Here is a 20,770-nt window from a genome sequence, read left to right as displayed (position 1 = left end):
GCTCAAAAAAAAAAAAAAAAAAAAAAAAAAAGAAGGTGGTGTGGGCTCCTGGGCAGTTGAGAAGAGACTCCTGAGGGGAAGGGGAAAGAGTTGCCCAGATCTGCTAAGAGCATTGGCAATGCTTCTGCCTCCTGCTCTGTTGAGTCTGCTCCTAGAAGGGATTGACAAAATAGTGTGAAATCTAGAAATAGCTTTATTCCCAAAGAGGATACTGGTGGTATTATTGAAAAGAGCAAAAACTTGGAAAGAACCTATATTTTTAAAGTAAGGAATTGGTGAAGTCAATAGTTGCACATCCATTTAACAATTATTTAGTAGCTAATTGGACAATTATGCTTGAGAAGTTACCGGAAAAAGTTTATAAAGCCATGTTACATGAAAAAGTTAAGTTATAAAGTGGCATATACTGTATAATTATAACTGCTCCCCTGCCTCCCTGCCCCCCAAAAAGTCAAATCATAGTGGAAAATGACTAGAAAAAAAAAAAGCATCAACAGGGTTTGGAGAATGAGGCCAGAGATCATTTTTATCTGCTACTTCCTACTTTCCCATAGTTTTCATTTTTTTTTCTTAAAAAAATATGTGCTACTCTTTTTTTTTTTTTTTTTTTTTTTTTTTTTTTTTTTTTTTAGATGGAGTCTTGCTCTGTCGCCCAGACTGGAGTGCAGTGGTGCAATCTCGGCTCACTACAACCTCTGCCTCCCAGGTTCAAGTGATTCTCCTGCCTCAGCCTCCCGAGTAACTGGGACTACAGGTGCCCACCACCACGCCTGGCTAATTTTGTATTTTTAGTAGAGATGGGGTTTTGCCATGTTGGCCAGGCTGGTCTCCTGGCCTCAGGTGATCCGCCCGCCTCAGCCTTCCCAAATGCTGGGATTACAGGCATGAGCCACCACGCCTGGCCATGATACTACATTTTTAAAAAACTGTTTAAAATATTAAATGAGGCCGGACATGGTGACATAGCCAGCACTTTGGGAGGCTGAGGTTGGCGGATCACCTGAGGCCAGGAGATCGAGACCAGCCTGGCCAACATGGTGAAACCCCATTTCTACTGAAAATACAAAAAAAATTAGCCAGGCATGGTGGTGCTTGCCTGTAATCCCAGCGACTTGGGAGGTTGAGGCAGGAGAATTCCTTGAACCCGGGAGGCAGAGGGTGCAGTGAGCCGAGATGGTGCCACTGCACTCCAGCCTGGGTGACAAAGGGAGACTCTGTCTCAAAAAAAATAAAGAAAATTTTAAATGAAGTGCCAGGGACTTTATATGCATGTCATGTGGAGCTAGAGGGTCCCGGGGAACCTGTCTTTGCACACGGGAGCCAGAAACCTCTAAGGGCACCTGCGGGCTGATGTCTCCTGGCTCTTGCCTCCTCCCTCTTTTCTCGGCCTGCTCCTGCCCCTGTGACGTTGTTGGGGCAGTTGAACTGGGTTCTTTGCATTGCTCACTGCCATGTCATCCTTTGTTTTGCAGATACCATGGAAAACAGATACTCTGTAAGTACACATTTCACATACATTATATTTAAAAGTACTCCACTGAACAGTGAAATATTTCCAGACTCACCCACGTCCTGCATTCCCACGAATTCTTCCCCACTCCCTAGTCTGTTTCAGACCAGGAGCCCTGGGCTTCTCTGACTAGCCTTGGCCACTTCCGATTTTGAATATTCTCTCTTGCAATTTCCATCATTACATCTCAGCCCACATGTGAAGGGATTGGGACTCTAGGGTGCTTAGCACCAAACAAGCAAAGCACACATTTCGATTAATGGCAGAGTCTAGGCTCTGGAAGTGAGGCAGATCTAGGGTGTATGCTTGGAGGAGTGGAGAATTGACAGCTCAGTGCAATTTAGCCGATACTAATTACCCACTACACACCAGGCCATCAGCTGCAGGAGACACACAAGGTTCTCCTTCTCAGTTCACCTTCTGTTGAGGGAATCAGACATGTGATCACTTATCATAAAGCAAAGTGAGCTATGCCAGAGCCTATGGGAACACAGAAGAGAGACCTGGCTAGTGGCCTCTTCCCCAAGGAATCATTTGGATGGGCCGTGAAGAATGAATGGAGTGATGGCAGCATCGAGGGAGAAAGATCAGCAGGAGCACAGGGGTGAGGGATGACCAGCTTCAAGCAGCATGGGATGGGAGAAGAAGAGTGTGACAGTGACAAGTGACGGGAGAAAGATAAGTCAGGGCTTAAATCCAAAGGACTTACATGCCTTGTCTTGTTAAGAAGTTTCATTCTGTAGGAAATAGAGTTAGGAATCTGCTATTTGGCAGATGGGAGGGTTTATGAAAGACACAGAGGCCCACGTTCAACTTTTGCAAAGACCTGTCTTCCACTCCCAACCTTTTTGTGAGCTACCCAGCAATGCAGGAGTTAACTGGGCAGCTAATATCTTAAGAAATGAGGCATTTGCCGTATAAACTTCTTTTAGGTCTGGGAAGAACCTTCGGCAAGATTTCTGGTAGCTCTTCCAGTGGGCCCCTGGCTTCCTTTGTTTTGCCCATGTCTGGACTCTTGTAAAACAGAGCTCGTTATGCCTTTGACAGACAGGAAGCCACTGATATTCCTTTTATGGAAGAAAGCTATGAATTTAAGGAAAAGAGGAATGAAATGAATGGGTTTGTTTTGTTTTGTTTTGTTTTGTTTTGTTTTTTTCTAGCCAAAACCCACTCAGACTCCTGAAATCAGAGACTCTTGTGTCACTGGGACAAGGAGCCCAATTGACAGATAAGGAAACTGAGGCCTGCATTGGTAGAACAGCGTGCCTGGGGCCACCTGGATAGCTAATAGAGTGAGGAATAGAGCCTGGGCCTCTATACTCCGTGGCCAGTCCTCTGTCATGACAGAGACTCCTTCCAAGATGTGAAGTTGCTGTTCCAGCAATAATCTCTTTGAGAGAGTGAAAAATGAGGTCTTTGCTCCCTGGGCAGTGCGGGACACAGATGTGTTCTCCCGGAGCGATAAACATGGCTGGGTCCACCCAAAACACCCTGTAGGACCAACTTATTTACTTTGTCTTGGATCCAAAGGGTGTCTCTGGACAAAGGCTCTGAGCTCCAGGCCAGACAGAACTTTCCCCAGAAGCTGGCCCTTGGGCATCAAAATCTGCTCCCAGGATGGTCCTGAGAGCTCACCCATGGCTGGCCCTGTCCCCCCAGAAAAAAGAATAAAGCCATCTGGTGGGAGCACAGGGTTTCCAGCCATTGGGAAAGGAATTTTGAACCTTTAAGCAAATGGGTTTTGTTTATAAAAGAAGCAGGTATAGCTTCCCTAATGATCAGCTGGTGTGGGTCAGGAGAAAATTAATTGAATTGCCTAGTGGGGAAATGGGAGGAGATTTCCTTCCTGAAATCAAACCTGGCGATCATTCCCAGTTGTTTAATGGCCGTTGCCTCTGAAAACATTGGAGGAAATATCTTAACAATGAGATAGCCACTTAGCCAAAGACTAATTTGGTATTGTTTGACTTGCTTCAATGGCACATTCTGACTTCATTTTTCCTCTGCCATTTTTACCTTGTTTATAAATTGTGTGTGTGGTCGATGCAGACAGATAGCGTGGAAGAGAACACCCTGTACTTAAATGAAAGGGGTGAATCTGGACCTACGACAGTCTTGGGATCTTGGAGAGAACCCTGCCTTCTTACAGAAAGAAAGGCAATTGCCAGCTATAGCTCGCCTCCCCACTTCCTGGAGGCCAGGAGGCAGCTGGGCTACAGTGGAAACTGCCCAGGTGATGGGATCAGGGGATGGGAGGGGAGCTCCAGTTTTCCAGCTGTCTTTTGGGTGATCCTGTCTTCCTCAGGCTCAAGCTTCCTATTCTATAAAGTGGAGGAGATGGTGATGACGATGATGATAAGAGTAACCTCTTAGGATTTTCTTAAGGATGAAATGAGCAACTGCAACCACCATATAAAAGCTGTAAGCTGCAAACCACCACATACAAGCTGGTTGGTTTCAAGCTGTTTTCATCACTTGGGCAATAGTAGGTGTGGATGGGGGAACTTAACTTGATTTGGCCATGAAATGACCCTGCCACATATGGAGAACGTAGCAGTTGCCTACCCAAGGCATAGGATTCAACCAAGACCAGGCTTTGACTTAGGAATCGGAGACCCACATTAACACTTGACTTCCCGCTTCTTAACCATGTCACCATGGGCAGATTTCTTGGTCTCTCAGGACCTCTGCTTCCTCATCTGTAAACTGGGAATCATAAACTCCCTCATCTGGTTGTTGCAAGGGTTGAATGAGCACCTGGCACAGACCTGGTCTATTGCAAATAGAAGCAGCATTGTGTAGAAGCAGGAACTGGAGATCCCAGAGTGTGTTGAAATCAAAATGACACCATATTCCGGGTACAAGGCGGGGCGATTTCACAGCCACACTCGGGTGGCTGATGGCTGGCTTCTGATTTAAGCACAGCAAGCCCAGGCCTTGGATGTGAGCGTGTTAACCTTTACTTCGAAACCCCTAAGGCCCTGTTGACTGTGGCCCAGCCCTTCCTGTCTGTGGCTTTGGCTCTGCAATGGTGCCCCAGGCATTGACTGCCCCCACAGAGGGAGAGCGGAGGTGTCTGGGGAGGGACTTGGTCTGGGGCCCGCAGAAAGGCTGGACACCGGAGTCATGTCTCCCCCATCCAGGCAGAGCAGAGGAAACGGAGCAGGGTGGCTGCCAGCACTGGCAGACCTCCAGCCTCTGGGGCCAGCACAGCTTGCTTGGCCCACTCGCATGGGGCTCTCCTGGCAGAGGAGGGGCCAGAGCCTTGGCTTTCTAGTTGGGGTACCTCAGCCCTGCGTCCTGTTCCCCAAGGGTCCTCAGACCCAGCAAGGCTGGAACAAAATGGAGGCACTATCCCAGCTCACCTTGGGAAAGTCCCAAGACCCTGGGTCATCCTCCGGCTCCTGCTCCTGCTTTGCTGAGTTCCACCTGCAGCAGAGTGTCCTGTGCACATGGATTTCCAGAATAGCGGATTTAGATGCTGCCTGCTCTTCAGGGCCCACTGTTGCCCAGGAGCCCCCTCTACTCTGGTATCTCCCAGCATGCCCTGCTCTTTTTCCCTGCAAGGGCTCCTTCCATTTGTCAAAATCCAATCTTTAGGCTGACTCCAGAGTTGCTTCTGTGAATCCCCCGCTGCCCAGCCCAGAGCCCTCTCGCTGCCTCTGAACCCCTTCCGCAGTTTGGTGAGACCTCTTATACCTTCTACTTCATAGTGGTGTTATCAATAATTGGTACAATATAAAATTCTTGGGAACAGCTTCTTGCATCCCCAGCATAGAGAACAGCATATGGGTCAGATAACGGTCCAGGCACTGATAGGTGGATAGGTGACACAAATACCATTTGAAGCTGTTAGAGAGCACTACAGGATGGCAGAAGGAATCCAGGAATCCTTTTGTGGGTGTTTTTTGTTGTTGTTGTTTTGTTTTGTTTCGTTTCGTTTTTGAGATGAAGTCTTACTCTGTCACCCAGGCTGGAGTGCAGTGGCATTATTTCAACTCACTGCAACCTCCACCTCCCAGGCCCAAGTGTTCCTCCCACCTTAGCCTCCTGAGTAGCTGGGACCACAGGTGCACACCACCATGCATGCCTAATTTTTGGCATTTTTTATAGAGACGGGGTTTCGCCATGTTGCCCACGCTGGTCTGGAACTCCTAAGCTCAGGGGATCCACCCACCTTGGCCTCCCAAAGTGCTGGGATTACAGGGGTGAGCTACCATGCCCAGCCAGGAATCCTTTTTGTTAAATTGTCATAAAATATACATAATATTAAATTTACCATTTTCTTTCTTTCTTTCTTTCTTTCTTTTTTTTTTTTTTGAGACGGAGTCTCACTCTGTTGCCCAGACTGGAGTGCAGTGGCGCAATCTCAGCTCACTGCAAGCTCTGTCTCCGGGGTTCACACCACTCTCCTGCCTCAACCTCCAGAGTAGCTGGGACTACAGGCGCCCACCACCACGCCTGGCTAATTTTTGTATTTTTTTAGTAGAGATGGAGTTTCACTGTGTTGGCCAGGCTGGTCTTGAACTCCTGACCTCATGATCCACCCGCCTCGGCCTCCCAAAGTGCTGGGATTACAGGCGTGAACCACTGCGCCCAGCAAATTCACCATTTTCAAGTGTATACTTAACCATTTTCAAGTGTATAATTCAGTTGCCTTAGGTCCATTCACATTGCTGTGCAACCATCACCACTATCCATCTCCAGAGCTTTTGCTTTTTCTTTTTAAGTGAAAGCAAGTTTATCAGAGAAGTAAAGAAACAAAAGAATGGCTACTCCATAGGCAGAGCAGCCACTAAAACGCTGTAGCCATTAAACACTAACTCCCCATTGCCCCTCCACCAACCCCTAGCAACCGCTGTCTACTTTCTGTCTCTATGAATTTGACTATTCGAGGTACATCATATAAGTGGAATCATCTATTTGTCCTTTCATGTCTGCCTTATTTCATTTAGCATAATGTTTTCAAGGTTTTTCTGTGTTGAAATATATCAGAATTTGAGAATCATATCATTTTAAAACATTTAAGTTGGACCATCTAAGTTCAGTCCTTCATTTTTAAAATAAAAAAGCAGGCCTCAAACAGGTACATCTTATGTTAGTTAGAGGCAGAACTGGAGCTAGAAGCCAGATCTCTTACAAAATTTCCTTTCTTCTTCTGTGGGTAAATGGGGCACCCTCGGGACTCTGTGCTGGGTGTACATGGGTGCTTGATGAAGTTACTTGGTGGATTGATGTGATTGGTGTCCAACATGTATGCTGGGACAGAGGCTATGGTCCCTACAGAGCAGGCATGGAGAGAAGGAGACATGCATGTGGGCAGGAGCCAGGAGAGGGAGGGTGTCGTAAGCAGAGATCGCGTCACTGCACTCCAGCCTGAGTGACAGAGTGAGAATCCATCTAAAAAAAAAAAAATTGCTTGCTAAAGAAGTGGTCTCCTGAGGTCTTAAGACGTTCCTGACAGTGTCTTGAGTGGGTGGGAGAGAGGCTGCAGTCATTGTACTGTGGAATTTCACAACTGAGAACCACGCCTAACCAAAATCACGTGCCCTGTTTGCCTCAGTGACACAGCTACAGGGACCCTGGTGGGTGTTGTATTAAGTAAAATTTGACCTTTACTCTTTGCAGATCTGTGAAATGTTGTCTTCTGAGGGGCCACATGCATCTGTAGTGCTGAGGACTCTAAAGTCACAAAGAGAACCCTGCAGGGTGGGGGACCAGTGCGTGACAGCCCTGCTTTGCATTTTCTTCGAGAAATGCTGTCTGCCATTTTGTATTTCTCTCCATCAGGGCAATCTTCAATCTTGAGAGGTGTGATCATAACTTGCCTTGTTTCTTGTCGCTGCAGAGAACGGAAGGCTCCCTTGATGGAACTTAGACAGCGAGGCCAGATGCACATCCCTGGAAGGACATCTATGTTCCGAGAAGAGCAGATGATCCCTATATTTCAAGAGCTCTGTGCACTTATTTATGAACCTGCCCTGCTCCCACAGAACACAGCAATTCCTCAGGCTAAGCTGCCGGTTCTTAAATCCATCCTACTGAGTTAACGTTGGGTAGAAAGAGATACAGAGGGGCTGCTGAATTTCCCACCTACCCTCCTTCCACCAAGTTGGAGCATCCTTGGCAATTGGAAGGGCAGAAGAGGAGATCCAGGGCAAACAGGCCATTGGGATATTCTGAAACTTGAATATTTTGTCTTGTGCAGAGATAAAGACCTTTTCCATGCACCGTCATACACAGAAACCAATTTTCTTTTTTGTAGCCAATCACTTCTAGCACATGGCCTGGTTAGAGGCTAGTTTTTTCTCTTTTCCTTTGGTCCGTCAAAGGCTTGTAGTTTTGGGTAGTCCTTGTTCTTTGGAAGTACACCGTGCTGACCAGACAGCCTCCCCCTGTCCCCTCTATCACCCCGCCCTCCACAAACGGGAAAACCAGGCTACTTGGGAGCACCGCCTTTGAAATACCGACCTGAAGACACGGTTCATTCGGGCAAAGCACAGAACAAAAAATGAAGGTGGAACAAGCACAGATGTTCTTAAACTGTTTTTTTCTACACTCTTTTTCTTTTCTTCTACCATGCTGAAGGCTGAAAGACAGGAAGATGGTGCCTACAGCAAATATTATTCTTAATTGAAAAATTGAAATGTGTATGTTTCTTACTAATTTTTAAAGATTTATTCCTTGCCAGGGCAGGCGAGGTGGCTCACGCCCGTAATCCCAGCACTTCGGGAGGCTGAGGCGGGCAGATCACCCAAGGTCCAGAGTTTGAGACCAGCCTGGTGAAACCCTGTCTCTACTGAAAATACAAAAATTAGCCGGATGTGGTGGCGCATTCCTGTAGTATCAGCTACTCAAGAGGCTGAGGTGGGATAATCGCTTGAATCCAGGAAAGAGGGGTTGTAGAGAGCGGAGATTGCACCACTGCACTCCAGCCTGAGTGACAGAGCGAGAATCCATCTCAAAAAAAAAAAAAAAAAAAAAAAAAAAAAATACTGCTTGCTAAAGAAGTGGTCTCCTGAGGTCTTAAGACATTCCTGACAGTGTCTTGAGTGGGAGAGAGGCTGCTGTCATTGCGCTGTGGAATTTCACAGGTGAGAACCACGCCTAACCAAAATCACTTTTCCTGTTTGCCTCAGTGACACAGCTGCAGGGACCCTAGTGGGCGTTGTATTAAATAAATTTGACCTTTACTCTTTGCAGATCTGTGAAATGTTGTCTTCTGAGGGGCCACATGCATCTGTAGTGCTGAGGACTCCTTGGGCCTCTGAAGTCACAGAGAGAACCAAGCAGGTCTATGTTTTTGTTTTGTTTTGTTTTGAGATGGAGATTTGCTCTTGTTGCCCAGGCTGGAGTGCAGTGGCGCGATCTCAGCTCACTGCAACCTCCACCTCCTGGGTTCAAGTAATTCTCCTGTCTCAGCCTCCTGAGTAGCTGGGATTACAGGCTGGTGCCACCACGCCTGGCTAATTTTTGTATTTTTAGTAGAGACAGAATTTCACCATGTTGGCCAGGCTGGTCTCGAACTCCTGACCTTTGGTGTTCTGCCCACCTCAGCCTCCCAAAGGGCTGGGATTGCAGGCGTGAGCCACCATGCCCAGCCTAGACTCTTCTGACAATATGATGAAAGCTGTTGGTTCCTTTCCCCAACACACACACACACAGTTGTATCACGAAAATGTCATACAATTTCCAAGTTTTCAGAGTGGTGGGCTCAGATTGCGGTCAAAAGATCAGACGACCTCTAATGACCTTCACATCTCTGTTGATGATCTGGGGACAGCTGGAGCCCCTGTGTCCAGGGAGTTCCTTAGTCCCTTGCCCTTACCAGAGAAGGGCAATTGCCACGGGAGCTGCAAAGACCCTATTCCTACTCTCGGTGCCTTACTTATGCAGCACAACTGAATTTTTTGTTTTGTTTTTGTTGAGACAGGCTTGCTCTGTTGCCCAGGCTGAGCACAGTGGTGTAACCACGGCTCACCGCAGCCTCGAACCCCTGGGCTCAAGCCATCCTCCCACATCAGTCTCCTGGGTAGCTGGGACCAGAGGCCTGAGCCGCCATAGCTGGCTAATTTTTTAATTTTTTTGCAGAGATGAGGTTTCATCATGGTGCCCAGGCTGGTCTCGAACTCCTGGGCCCAAGTGATCCTCCCTCCTTGGCCTCTCAAAGTGCTGGGATTGCAGGCATGAGCCACCACCTCCAGCCTGTGGAGCACACACGAGTTTAAAATTACTTTCCCTTCCGCCTGTATTTCCAAGGAGGAAACTTCATGCACAGGGATCTTTCTTAGTGGATTTAATGGCTAAAAGGTCTGTCTGAACCCAGGACGCTGGCTTCAGCCTTGCTATGCAGCTGTGGTAACCTCAGTGTCTAAGCCTGAGGCATCCCAGGAGCACCCACTCCACTTTTCTCGGCCGCGGAACTCATTAGTTAGAGCGCCCTCTTGTGTCCTCAGGTGGTAATCGGTCATTAAAGGACTTAAAACGGTCCTTAGCCAACACACAGAACTTTCCCTTTTCTGACCCCAAGAGGTCAGCCACCCATTTCGTGAGCATACACTGGTGGCCCCATCAGCGTTCTCTGATTGGCTAACTGAACTCACTCCCCAACCTAGACTCAAGAGAGGCCAAGTGACGCTAAGATCAACATTCACTCACTAAAGCAATGACTCTCGGGCAATTTTGTGTCCCGTTGGTTTTGGAATGGTGTCTGGAGACAAATTTTGGTTGTCACAGCTGGGTGGGTGTGCTCCTGGCATCTGGTGGGTAGAAACCAAAGATGCTTCTAAACATCCTACGGGCACAGAACCGTCTCCCATGACCAAGCATGATCAAGTCCCAAATGCCAATAATGGCCAGGTTGAGAAACTCTGCATAGAAGCATCAAGCTATTTGTCTGTTTAACAAGCTTGTGCTCATCGTGCTCTGTGTTCCTGACACTGTGCTGAGTGTTGGGGGTGGACGATTACAAGAGTTACATGGCAGCTGTCCTCCTGGAAGGTACAACCCAGTAGAGATGCAGACGAACAGAGCGTCAATTACAAAGCAGTGTGACAAGCGTCATGCTGGAAAATTAAAAGCTCAAACAAGGGCACATGGGAGGGGCTTCCAACACAGATTTGGGGAATCCAGGAAGGTCTAAGAGAAAGGTGAGTCTCACCAAAGCCTTGACCACAGGCAGAGGGTACCAGGTAGAAAAGGTGGGGTGAAGAGCATTGAGGACAAAAGGAGAAAGTGCAGGAAGGCCCTGAAGCAAGGGAGTGGGGGGTGCCCTAGAGGGATGGCAGCAGGGCAGTCTGTCAGACCGAAGTGGCCTCCAGCCCTAGAAGCCAATTAGTCTTCCTCAAAACGCTGCCACTGTCCCCTAAGAATTGCTGCCATGCTCCCAATGGCCTGACTCAGTCTTAGAGAGTCTTATGGAGAAGGTCTCTGAAAGGTACACAGCAAGAACTCTCCCCAGTACAGCTGTTTTTAAGACTCTCCACCAGCGTCATTAGCGTGTTGGGAAGAAACCCTCTGCCACAGAGGCTAGCTTCAGCCTTTGTCTAACACCGCAGGGGCAAATGGAAAGATAAACGGGAAGGAGATGTCTCCCCAGCAGGTTATTTGCGAACAGTCTCCCCTGCAGAGGATCTCAATCTGGGGTCCACAGAGTGGACATGTTAGAGTAGAGAGCTAGGCAAACATGAGCAGGACAGGAGAAAGCCCCCACCAGAACGTCAGGCGACCATCAGGTGATGGTCTCTGTAAAACTGTCTCTGTAAAATAATAATTGGTTGCAGCTAGTTCCAAGCAAGGACAGTCTCTCAATAGATACAAAACACCCAGATCTGGTGATCAGCCGCTTCCCGATAAGATGTCAGGAGCTGGGCAAGCAGGCTGGAGCATGCGCACCAAGAGGCAAAATGGCGGAATTTAACCAGTGTATGACCTCGCTCTGGGAACGCACGACTGGTAAGGGGAAAATGCCTCAGGTGAGCATGCGCTCAACTTCAGTACTCGGACTGTGCTTGCGACCCCTCCCAAGTGCTGGCGGGTCACCATATACGCGGACAGCCTGCTCCAAGGGAAGAATCAGGGGAGATGAGACGTAAATCCCAGAACCATGCCAAATATATAAAACCCCAAGTTAAGGGTCAGGCAGGGCACTCAGATCTCTTAAGTTGCCTGCCTGACCCAAGCGTACTGTACTTCCTTTTGTTCCTGCTCTAAAACCTTTTAATAAACTCTCACTGCTGCTCTAAAACTTGCCTTGGTCTCTCCCTGTGCCTTAAAAAATCACTTAAAACCACCTCTTCCCCTCAGCTGAGTTCTGTCTTTGAGAAGGCAAGCATTGAGTTAGCTGCAGACCCGTTGGATTTACCGCTGGTAACAGAAGTTGGGGTAAGGTGTGGGGCCTGACAATTCTCTAAGCGTGGGTGCAAAAGGTTATGAGGGTGTGCAGTTTTCTATGGGAGAGAATCCATAGCTTTTATCCATGTCTTTGTTTGTTTTGAGATAGAGTCTTGCTCTGTCACGCAGACTGGAGTGCTCTGGTGTGAACATGACTCACTGCAGCCTTGACCTCCGGGGCTCAAGCAATCCTCCTGTCTCAGCTTCCCAAAGCTGAGACCACAGGCGCCCACAACCATGCCCAGCTAATTTTTAATTTTTTTGTAGAGATGAGGGTGTTGCTATGTTGCCCAGGCTGATCACAAACTCCTGGGCTCAAGTGATAGAACTCCTGCCTCAGCCTCCCAAAGTTCTGGGATCATAGGTGTGAGCCACCACGCCTGGCCTTTTATCAGTTTCTTAAAGGGAGATAGAGTCCAAAAAAGGGTTAGGAACTTCTAAATAATTAAAAACTCACATATGCTTCATATTATTTGATGTCAGTTAAAACCCCAAAATAGTGATCAATACATTTCTTACCAAAGGATCTACTTTAAAGACAGTTTTACATCCAATATCCTCAGCAAGACTTGGCTTGCCTTCAGAAAATTGCTCAGAATAAGGAAACAAATGGTGATTTCAACATTTGAAGGGGGTAGCCCTCATCTCTCAAAAGTAATAAGCTATTAGAATGTTTTGGAATACCAGACCAGATGCAGTGACTCATGCCTGTAATCCCAGCACTTAGAGAGGCAGAGGCAGAAGGATTGCTTGAGCCCAGGAGTTTAAGTCCTGCCTGGACAATATAGCGAGACCCCATTCTCCACAAAAAGAAAAAAAAAAAAAGAATGTTTTGGAATATCAAGGAACTAGCAGTAAATCTATTGAAAAACTTCATAGTCCAAAGTGTTTCTAAAGCCTAAATTGTCCCTTCATCTATATTTCATAATTCAATAAGAAGTGAACTCTTACTTCAAAATGAACTTTGACAATAGAAAAGAAACGTTATTTCCACATTCAGAAACGATGATGATGCTGGAAAGCAAATACACTTTTTTGTTTGTTTGTTTGTTTGTTTTTGAGTTTCACTCAAAACAATGGCAGTGCAATGGCACCATCTTGGCTCACTGCAACCTCTGCCTCCTGGGTTCAAGCAATTCTCCTGCCTCAGCCTCCCAAGTAGCTAGGATTACAGGCATGTGCCACTACACCTGGCTAATTTTGTATTTTTTTAGTGGTGATGGAGTTTCACCATATTGGTCAGGCTGGTCAAACTCCTAACCTCAAGTGATCCACCCACACTGGCCTCCCAAAGTGTTGGGATTATAGGCATGAGCCACCACGCCTGGCTGCAAATACAATTCTTAAAGAAAAATAAAAACTAAATTGGAATAGGGGATTGGCCACCAGTCAACTACATGACCTTGGATGTGTCACACATCCTAGGGTTCCTCTCCTGCAAAAGAAAATGTATTCATCATCTCCCAGGGATGCAATAACAAATTACCACAAACCAGGTGGCTAAAAACAACGGAAATCTATTCTTGCACAGTTCTGGAATCCAGAAGTCCAAAATCAAGGTGTCAGCAATGCCATGATCCTCCAAAGCTCTAGGAAAGACTCCTTCTCTGCCTCTCCTGGCCTCTGATGGTTCCTGGCATTCCTTGGGATTTTCTGGGTTGCAGCTGCACTGGGATTTTCTGGGTTACAGTGACTCCAGTCACTGCCTCTGTCATCACAGGGCATTCTTTCACATGCGTGTCTGTGCCTTCACATGGCCTTCTGAGAAGGACACTAGAGCTGGGTGTGGTGGCTCACACCTGTAATCCTAGCACTTTGGGAGGCTGAGGCACGTGGATCACCTGCGGTCAGGAGTTCGAGACCAGTCTGGCCAACATGGTGAAATCCCGTCTCTACTAAAAATACAAAAACTTAGTCAGGCGTGTTAGCACCCACCTGTAATCCCAGCTACTCAGGAGGCTGAGGCAGGAGAATTGCTTGAACCCAGGAAGTGGAGGTTGCAGTGAGCCAAGATTGCACCACTGTGCTCCAGCCTGGGGGATAGAGCAAGACTCTGTCTCAAAAAAAAAAAAAAAAAAAGGAACACTAGTTATCGAATTTAGGGCCCACCCGAATCCAATACAACCCCATCTTCACTAACGTTATTTACAAAGACCCTGTCTCCAAATAAACTCACATTCTGAAGTTCCAAGCAGACATGATTTTGGGATTTTGGGGTGACGCTATTCAACCCAGTACAGAAAGGATTGGACTAGATGAGCTCAGGTCCTTGTAGCTCTGACTTTCCAGGTTTCTAAGATGCTCATGTAAATCGGAAGGCAGAAAGATGGTGATTTGCCTTCAGATAACATCATCTTCTCAGCATCATCTTTTGAGCCTTCTCAGGCCAATATTCTCTCACTGTGTCTGTTCTCTTGTGCTTTGTGTCTGTATCTCTGAAATATTATTGTTTTCTTTTCTATTTTATTTATTTATTATATAGAAATGAGATCTCACTATGTTGCCCAGGCTGGTATCAAGCTCCTGAGCTCAAGCAATCCTACTGCCTCGGCCTCCCAAAGTTCTGGGATTACAGGCATGAGCCACCATGCCCGGCCTTTTTTAAAACTTTTTTTGAGACAGAGTCTTGCTCTGTCTCCCAGGCTGGAGTGCAGTGGTGCGATCTCGGTTCACTGCAACCCTGCCTCCCAGGTTCAAGTGGTTTTCGTGCCTCAGCCTCCCAAGTAGCTGGGATTACAGGCGTGTGCTACCATGCCGGCTAATTTTTGTATTTTTGGTAGAGATGGGGTTTCGCCATGTTGGCCAGGTTGGTCTCGAACTCCTGACCTCAGGTGATCCTCTGGCCTCAGCCTCGCAAAGTGCTGAGATTACAGGCGTGAGCCACCAGGGCACCCGGCCTATTGTTTTCTTTCTCTGATCTTCTTCAAAGTTCTCCCTCCCTCTCCTCTCTCATTCTTTCTCTGCATCCTCCTTTCCCTTCCTTTTTCTCCATTTCAGCTTTTCTCTGTGTCTCCCTCCCATTCATTGGCCAGAATATGTAACTGAAGTTTATAAACGGCTCTTTTAAAATTTAGTTGTATTTATTTTAGAGACGAGGTCTCCCTTTGCTGCCCAGGCTGGAGTGCAGTAGCTGTTCATTGGTGTGTGCGTGATCGTAGCACACCACAGCCTCAAACTCCTGGGCTCAAACGATCCTCCTGAGTAGCTGGGACTACACGTGCGTGTCATAGCACCTGGCCTGAAGTTTATATATTTCTTGTATATCCTGAAGAATTTTATATTCTCAGGGTTGTTCTTGTTGTGTTTTGTTTTTTTTGTTTGTTTTTGAAAGCCAATGCCTGGAATATTTTTTACTTTTCTCTTTTTAGGGGAAAAAAGGCTCCAAAAGCCTTCAAAGTTGTTTTCTACATATATTTGACCCTTGGTGGATTATTTTTCCAAGGATTTATTGGACTCATTAGGAAAAAGTCCCCAGTTGCTGCCTTACTTCCTCCCAATCCTGGGATGTGCTCGTTTTCCTGGAACCTCTTGGCACAGGAGGGTCTGGCGTGATGCCGGGCACTGTTCCATCAGTTTCTGGTACACCAACACACCCTCCTCAGGGACTGGGTTGTTTGGGCCAGAATTTGTAGCATGAGGAAATCTCCCACTCTCCTCCCAAGACTTCTACAGAGTCTGGGACTGGATTCTAGGAAAGGAGAAAGAGTGGATTTCAGTGCCTTCCAATGACAGACCCTAAAGCAGAACCTAACACTGTCTCTGGAAGCCCATCACACCACCAGCCATTGATTAAAAGTGTGTATCCCTGGGCCAAGACAAGCTCAGTTTGCAGATGGTGTCTCTGGCAGGGTTAGTTTAAGATGAAATAGATAGCAAATTTTAAAGTTCTTTTCGGCTGGGCACAGTAGCTCACACCTGTAATCCAGCACTTTGGGAGGCTGAGGCGGGCAGTTCATTTGGAGTCAGGAGTTTGAGACCAGCCTGACCAACATGGAAAACCCCCGCCCCAAAAAAAAAACCAAAAAAAAAAAAAAAAAAAAAAAAAAGAATTAGCTGGGGTGTGGTAGCGCACGCCTGTAATCTCAGCTACTTGGGAGGCTGAGGCAGGAGAATCGCTTGAACCCAGGAGGTAGAGGTTGCAGTGAGTTGAGATGGCACCACTGCATTCCAGCCTGGGCAATGGAGTGAGACTCTGTCTCAAAAAGATAAAAATAAAAAATAGGCCGGGCACGGTGGCTCATGCCTGTAATCTTAGCACTTTGATAGGCTAAGGCGGGCGGATCATGAGGTCAGGAGTTTGAGACCAGCCTGACCAACATGGTAAAACCCTGTCTCTACTAAAAATACAAAAATTAGCCAGGCATGGTGGTGCGCACCCGTAATCCCAGCTACTCAGGAGGCTGAGGCAGGAGAAATGCTTCAACCCAGGAGGCGGAGGTTGCAGTGAGCCCAGATCGCGCCACTGCACTCCAGCCTTGGTGACAGAGCGAGACTCTGTCTCAAAAAAAATAAAAATAAAAATAAAAAAATAAAAAGTTCTTTTCATCAGGAAGCTCTTGACTACAGTCATTTCAATAGACCCTTTGGCATGTGCAGATTAAACATTTGAGGTTTTGATTATTTAGAGAATGACTACAATGATTTAGATTTGAGGCAGGCTGTCCTTCCATTGGGCCCTTGTAGCAGGGTCATTTGCAGAATTAATTTGTTGTTAATCTCCCTGGGCTCCTTCCTGTCCCTGCTGCCACACACACCTCTAGAAATCCCAATTTGTGTGCTTCTCACCCCAAGAGAGGTTGTAGAGCAGAAAGGGGCAGAGGTGGGGCAGCAGATAATAAACTGTCCCCAAAACTAGAAAGAGAAAGCTGCAGGGATCCACTCTCTGCCTCCAGGTGATGGAGAGTCTCTCAGGGAAATGGCTGATGCCCAGAGCACCCAGGAAGGCTAGACTACAGGCCCTGGGGTACCCAGGTAAGCTGGACCCCAGGCCCTGGGTCTTACAGCCTTGGCAGAGATCCCATGCACCTCATGTGGCCGGGAGCCAGTGGACCACCTGCCTTCTGTGGACCTTGGAAGCCTGGACTTCAAGGAGCCTGAGCAGTGACCATAACCAGAGTCCCTTCCCCTTCCTCTGTTTTCTAGGAACCACAGGAGCCTTCCAGATTCCTGAGCCACCCTAGAGGGAAGAAGGGATTTTCCAGTTGAGACAAACATTAACTTTCCCAACAGTCTGACAGAATGGGAGCTCAGAGGCAGATTCTCTTTCATTTAATGACAATGAAGTAATGTGATGTTTGTTGCAAAACCAAGTTTGGGGTTGATAAGTCATGCCCTCTATATAAAACTTTCAATCATGTTCTTTGAGGCTGGCAAGCAGGAATGGATAGCATAGCTGATGAGTGAGCCTAACCAGCCACTCAGTGGCCTCCTCTTATTGAGTATATTTGCAATAATTTTTTTTTTTTTTTTGACAGAATCTCGCTCTGTCGCCCAGGCTGGAGTGCAGCAGTTCAATCTCAGCTTACTGCAACCTCCGCCTCTCAGGTTCAAGCGATTCTCCTGCCTCAGCCTCCCAAGTAGCTGGGATTACAGGCGTGCACCACCATACCCAGCTAATTTTTGTATTTTTGGTAGAGACAGGGTTTCACCATGTTGGCCAGGCTGGTCTCAAACTCCTGACCTCATGATCCACCTGCTTCAGCCTCCCAAAGTGCTGGGATTACGGACATGAGCCATCAGACCTGGCCCGTTTGCAAGAAATTCTTAAGTGCCTACTAAGGGTCTGGATCCTATGCTATGTACAGGGGATACATCAGAGAACCAGACAGACGTGGTCCCTGGAGCTTGCAAGGCTTTACTCAGAGAAGTCAGGTTTTCCGGTCATGCCTCTCGAGGGGAAAGTTGCTAGATTGTGAGACGTTTGTAGGAGTCTTCCCCTTCCGGTGTTACAGATCTACTCAGGAAGTGGATCCGACATCTAGAAGACCCCGTAGTCATCGCAAAAGGTCCTCAAGGGCATGAGGGCATATTCTTTACCAACTTACAGTGCTAAAAGGACACTTTTGTCCTTTTGCGAGGGTCTTTGCAATCTTTTTTTGTTTGTTTTTTGAGATGGAGTCTCACTCTGTCACCCAGGCTAGAGTGCAGGGGCACAATCTTGGCTCACTGCAACCTCCACCTCCTGGGTTCAAGTGATTCTCCTGCCTCGGCCTCCTGAGTAGCTGAGATTACAGGTGCACACCACCATGCCCAGCTAATTTTTGTATTTTCAGTAGAGATGGGGTTTTATCATGTTAGCCAGGCTGGTCTTGAACTCCTGACCTCGTGATCCGCCCACCTTGCCCTCCCAAAGTGCTGGGATTATAGGCATGAGCCACCACGCCCAGCCTCGCAGCACCATCTCAAGGTTATGTGACTGTGAAGACCTCAGTCCCCGAGTATACACAAGTAGACATGTGCATAAATACACATGTCCATGCACTCAGACACATGCACACACGCATGTGCACAGCACACTGGAGAACAAGGATGCCCCCATCCTGCCCTCGCAGCAGATCTTGTGCCAAGACTAACACAGGTGCTTCTCTCTGTTTTGTGGAGGTGTTGGCATATGGTCTGTGATAGCTGAATCAAAAAGTGAAAATTAAGACAGCATGACTCCACGTAGTTGAACATGCCGCCTTTGCTTATCAGAGTTTATTCAACAAACAGCAAGCGTCTGGTTTGTGCTAAGCTCCACAATTCCATGGCTGTGGAAGATGCCAGGCAAGCAGATACCCCAAAGAACTGATACAGACTAAAAGCTCTTCTGCAAAGCCTACCATAGGCCTACCCAGGCCCTTCCCACAGTGCTTTGCACACAGCAAGATCATGGCAGCCCCCGACCAGTCCCTTTTTTCAAGATGGAACCAACTGATCCATGTGGTTGAAACAGACTAATCCAGGCCATTCAGGCAAAAGCCTGGGGTTTGATTGGAGCAGAACCCAGCCTGGGATTACAGGCATGCACCATCATGCCCAGCAAATTTTTGTATTTTTAGTAGAGACAGGGTTTCGCCATGTTGGCCAGGCTGGTCTTGAACTCCTGACTTCAAGTGATCCTCCTGCATCAGTCTCCCAAAGTGCTGGGATCACAGACATGAGCCACTGCACCTGGCCTGTTTGCAAGAAATTCTTAAGTGCCTATGAAGGGTCTAGATCCTAGGCTAAATACAGGGGATACATCAGAGAACCAGACAGACATGGTCCCTGGAGTGTGTGAGGCTTTGCCCAGAGAAGTCAGGTTTTCCAGTCATGCCTGGCAAGGGGAAAGTTGCTCAGTTGGTAGCTGAGGCCACTTGGTATGTTGCAGATTCAAGCCCCTGGGCCCTCTCACTGCCAAGGATTGTCAAAATGGAAAACCAATGCCAGGCGGAGAAAAAATATTTCATGTGTGTGCCACATCTGTGACACAGAGAGGCAGAACTCGGCAGAGTGAGGTGGGGTGGAGGGGTTGGTGGGGAGTGACAGTTGAAGATGACCATGGTGACCTCTACTTGTAACAAGTGTACCAGACAGAAAAACATGCCCTAGAAAATCTTCAAATTGAAAAAATAATAAAAGATGAGGGGTCTAAAAGAAAAATTGCATTCACGTTTATTAAAATATATTAGTTAATATTCATAGGATGTCCTGAGGCTCTGTAAAAGAACTAGGTTTTTGGAAAGGCATCAGCAGAAGTCAGTAACTGTCCCTGCTGTGTAGTGGAGGACAACGTCCTAGTGGCCAGAAAAGGTGAATTTGCTGGATGTGCAGGCAGAGTTTAATGATAAACTCTGGTAAAGGCTTTATGCAACTTGGCCAGGCATGGTGGCTCACACCTGTAATCCCAGCACTTTGGGAGGCCGAGGTGGGCAGATCACTTGAGGTCAGGAGTTTGAGACTAGCTTGGCCAACATGGCAAAACCCAGTCTCTACGAAAAATACAAAAATTAGCCAGGCATGATGGTGCATGCCTGTAATCCCAGCTACTCAGGAGGCTGAGCAGGGAGAATCACTTGAACCCGGGAAGCAGAGTTTGCAGTGAGCCGAGATGACAACTACTGCACTCCAGCCTGGGTGACAGAGTGAGACTCTATCTCAGAAACACAAAAAAGACTTTAGGTAACTTGAAGAAACAGAGCTGGCTTTCCCTCTCGTCTCTGTGCTCTTCCTCTCTGCCTTAGAGATAGCCGGGCCTGGGGAGTCCCACGCAGAGAGTCGGCAAAGGAAAGAGAAGAAGGTTTGTAGTAGAAACTCAATAAACATTTGTTGATATATTCAACAAATCCAAACCATGAGTTCCCTGTGGTTTAATGTTTATCAAAGATTTGAGATATTGGTGGATAATAATAGAAGATATTCCTAGACAGGTTTATTCTAGATTCTTTAGTTTTTATCTTCATTTTCAGCTGGATCATCACAATATAATTCACCTGAACCACAAGAACTATGATGTGTTTTGTTTGTTTGTTTGTTTGTTTGTTTGAGATAGGGTCTCGTTCCGTCGCTCAGGCTGGAGTTCGGTGGTGTGATCTTGGCTCATTGCAATGTCCGCCTCCTGGGTTCAAGTGATTCTCATGCCTCAGCTTTCCAGGTAGCTGGGATCACAGGCTCATGCTACCAGGCCTGGCTAGTTTTTTTTTTTTTTTTTTTTTTTTTTTGTGACAGAGTCTCGCTCTGTCACCCAGGCTAAAGTGCAGTAGCGTGATCTCAGCTCACTGCGAGCTCCACCTCCCAGGTTCACGCCATTCTCCTGCCTCAGCCTCTCGAGTGGCTGGTACTACAGGTGCCTGCCACTACACCTGGCTATTTTTTTTTTTTTTTTTTTTTTTTTTTTTTTGTAGAGAC

At 47.2% G+C, this 20,770-nt stretch overlaps 1 protein-coding gene across 1 annotated transcript in view; it reads left to right on the top strand.

The window, feature by feature from the left end:
* PECAM1 (platelet and endothelial cell adhesion molecule 1) overlaps positions 1-8,712 on the top strand; it is a 67,195-nt gene extending 58,483 nt beyond the window's left edge. The window contains exons 15-16 of the mRNA XM_025361830.1: positions 1,473-1,495; positions 7,359-8,712. Of these exons, the coding sequence (XP_025217615.1) occupies positions 1,473-1,495; positions 7,359-7,388 (53 nt within the window). The 3' untranslated portion in view covers positions 7,389-8,712. The remainder of the gene's footprint in view (positions 1-1,472; positions 1,496-7,358) is intronic.
* The last annotated feature ends 12,058 nt before the right edge of the window (positions 8,713-20,770 follow it).

The sequence above is a fragment of the Theropithecus gelada genome, chromosome 16, assembly GCF_003255815.1.
Source record: "Theropithecus gelada isolate Dixy chromosome 16, Tgel_1.0, whole genome shotgun sequence".
NCBI lineage: Eukaryota > Metazoa > Chordata > Mammalia > Primates > Cercopithecidae > Theropithecus > Theropithecus gelada.
This window is presented reverse-complemented; position numbering and strand designations above follow the sequence as displayed.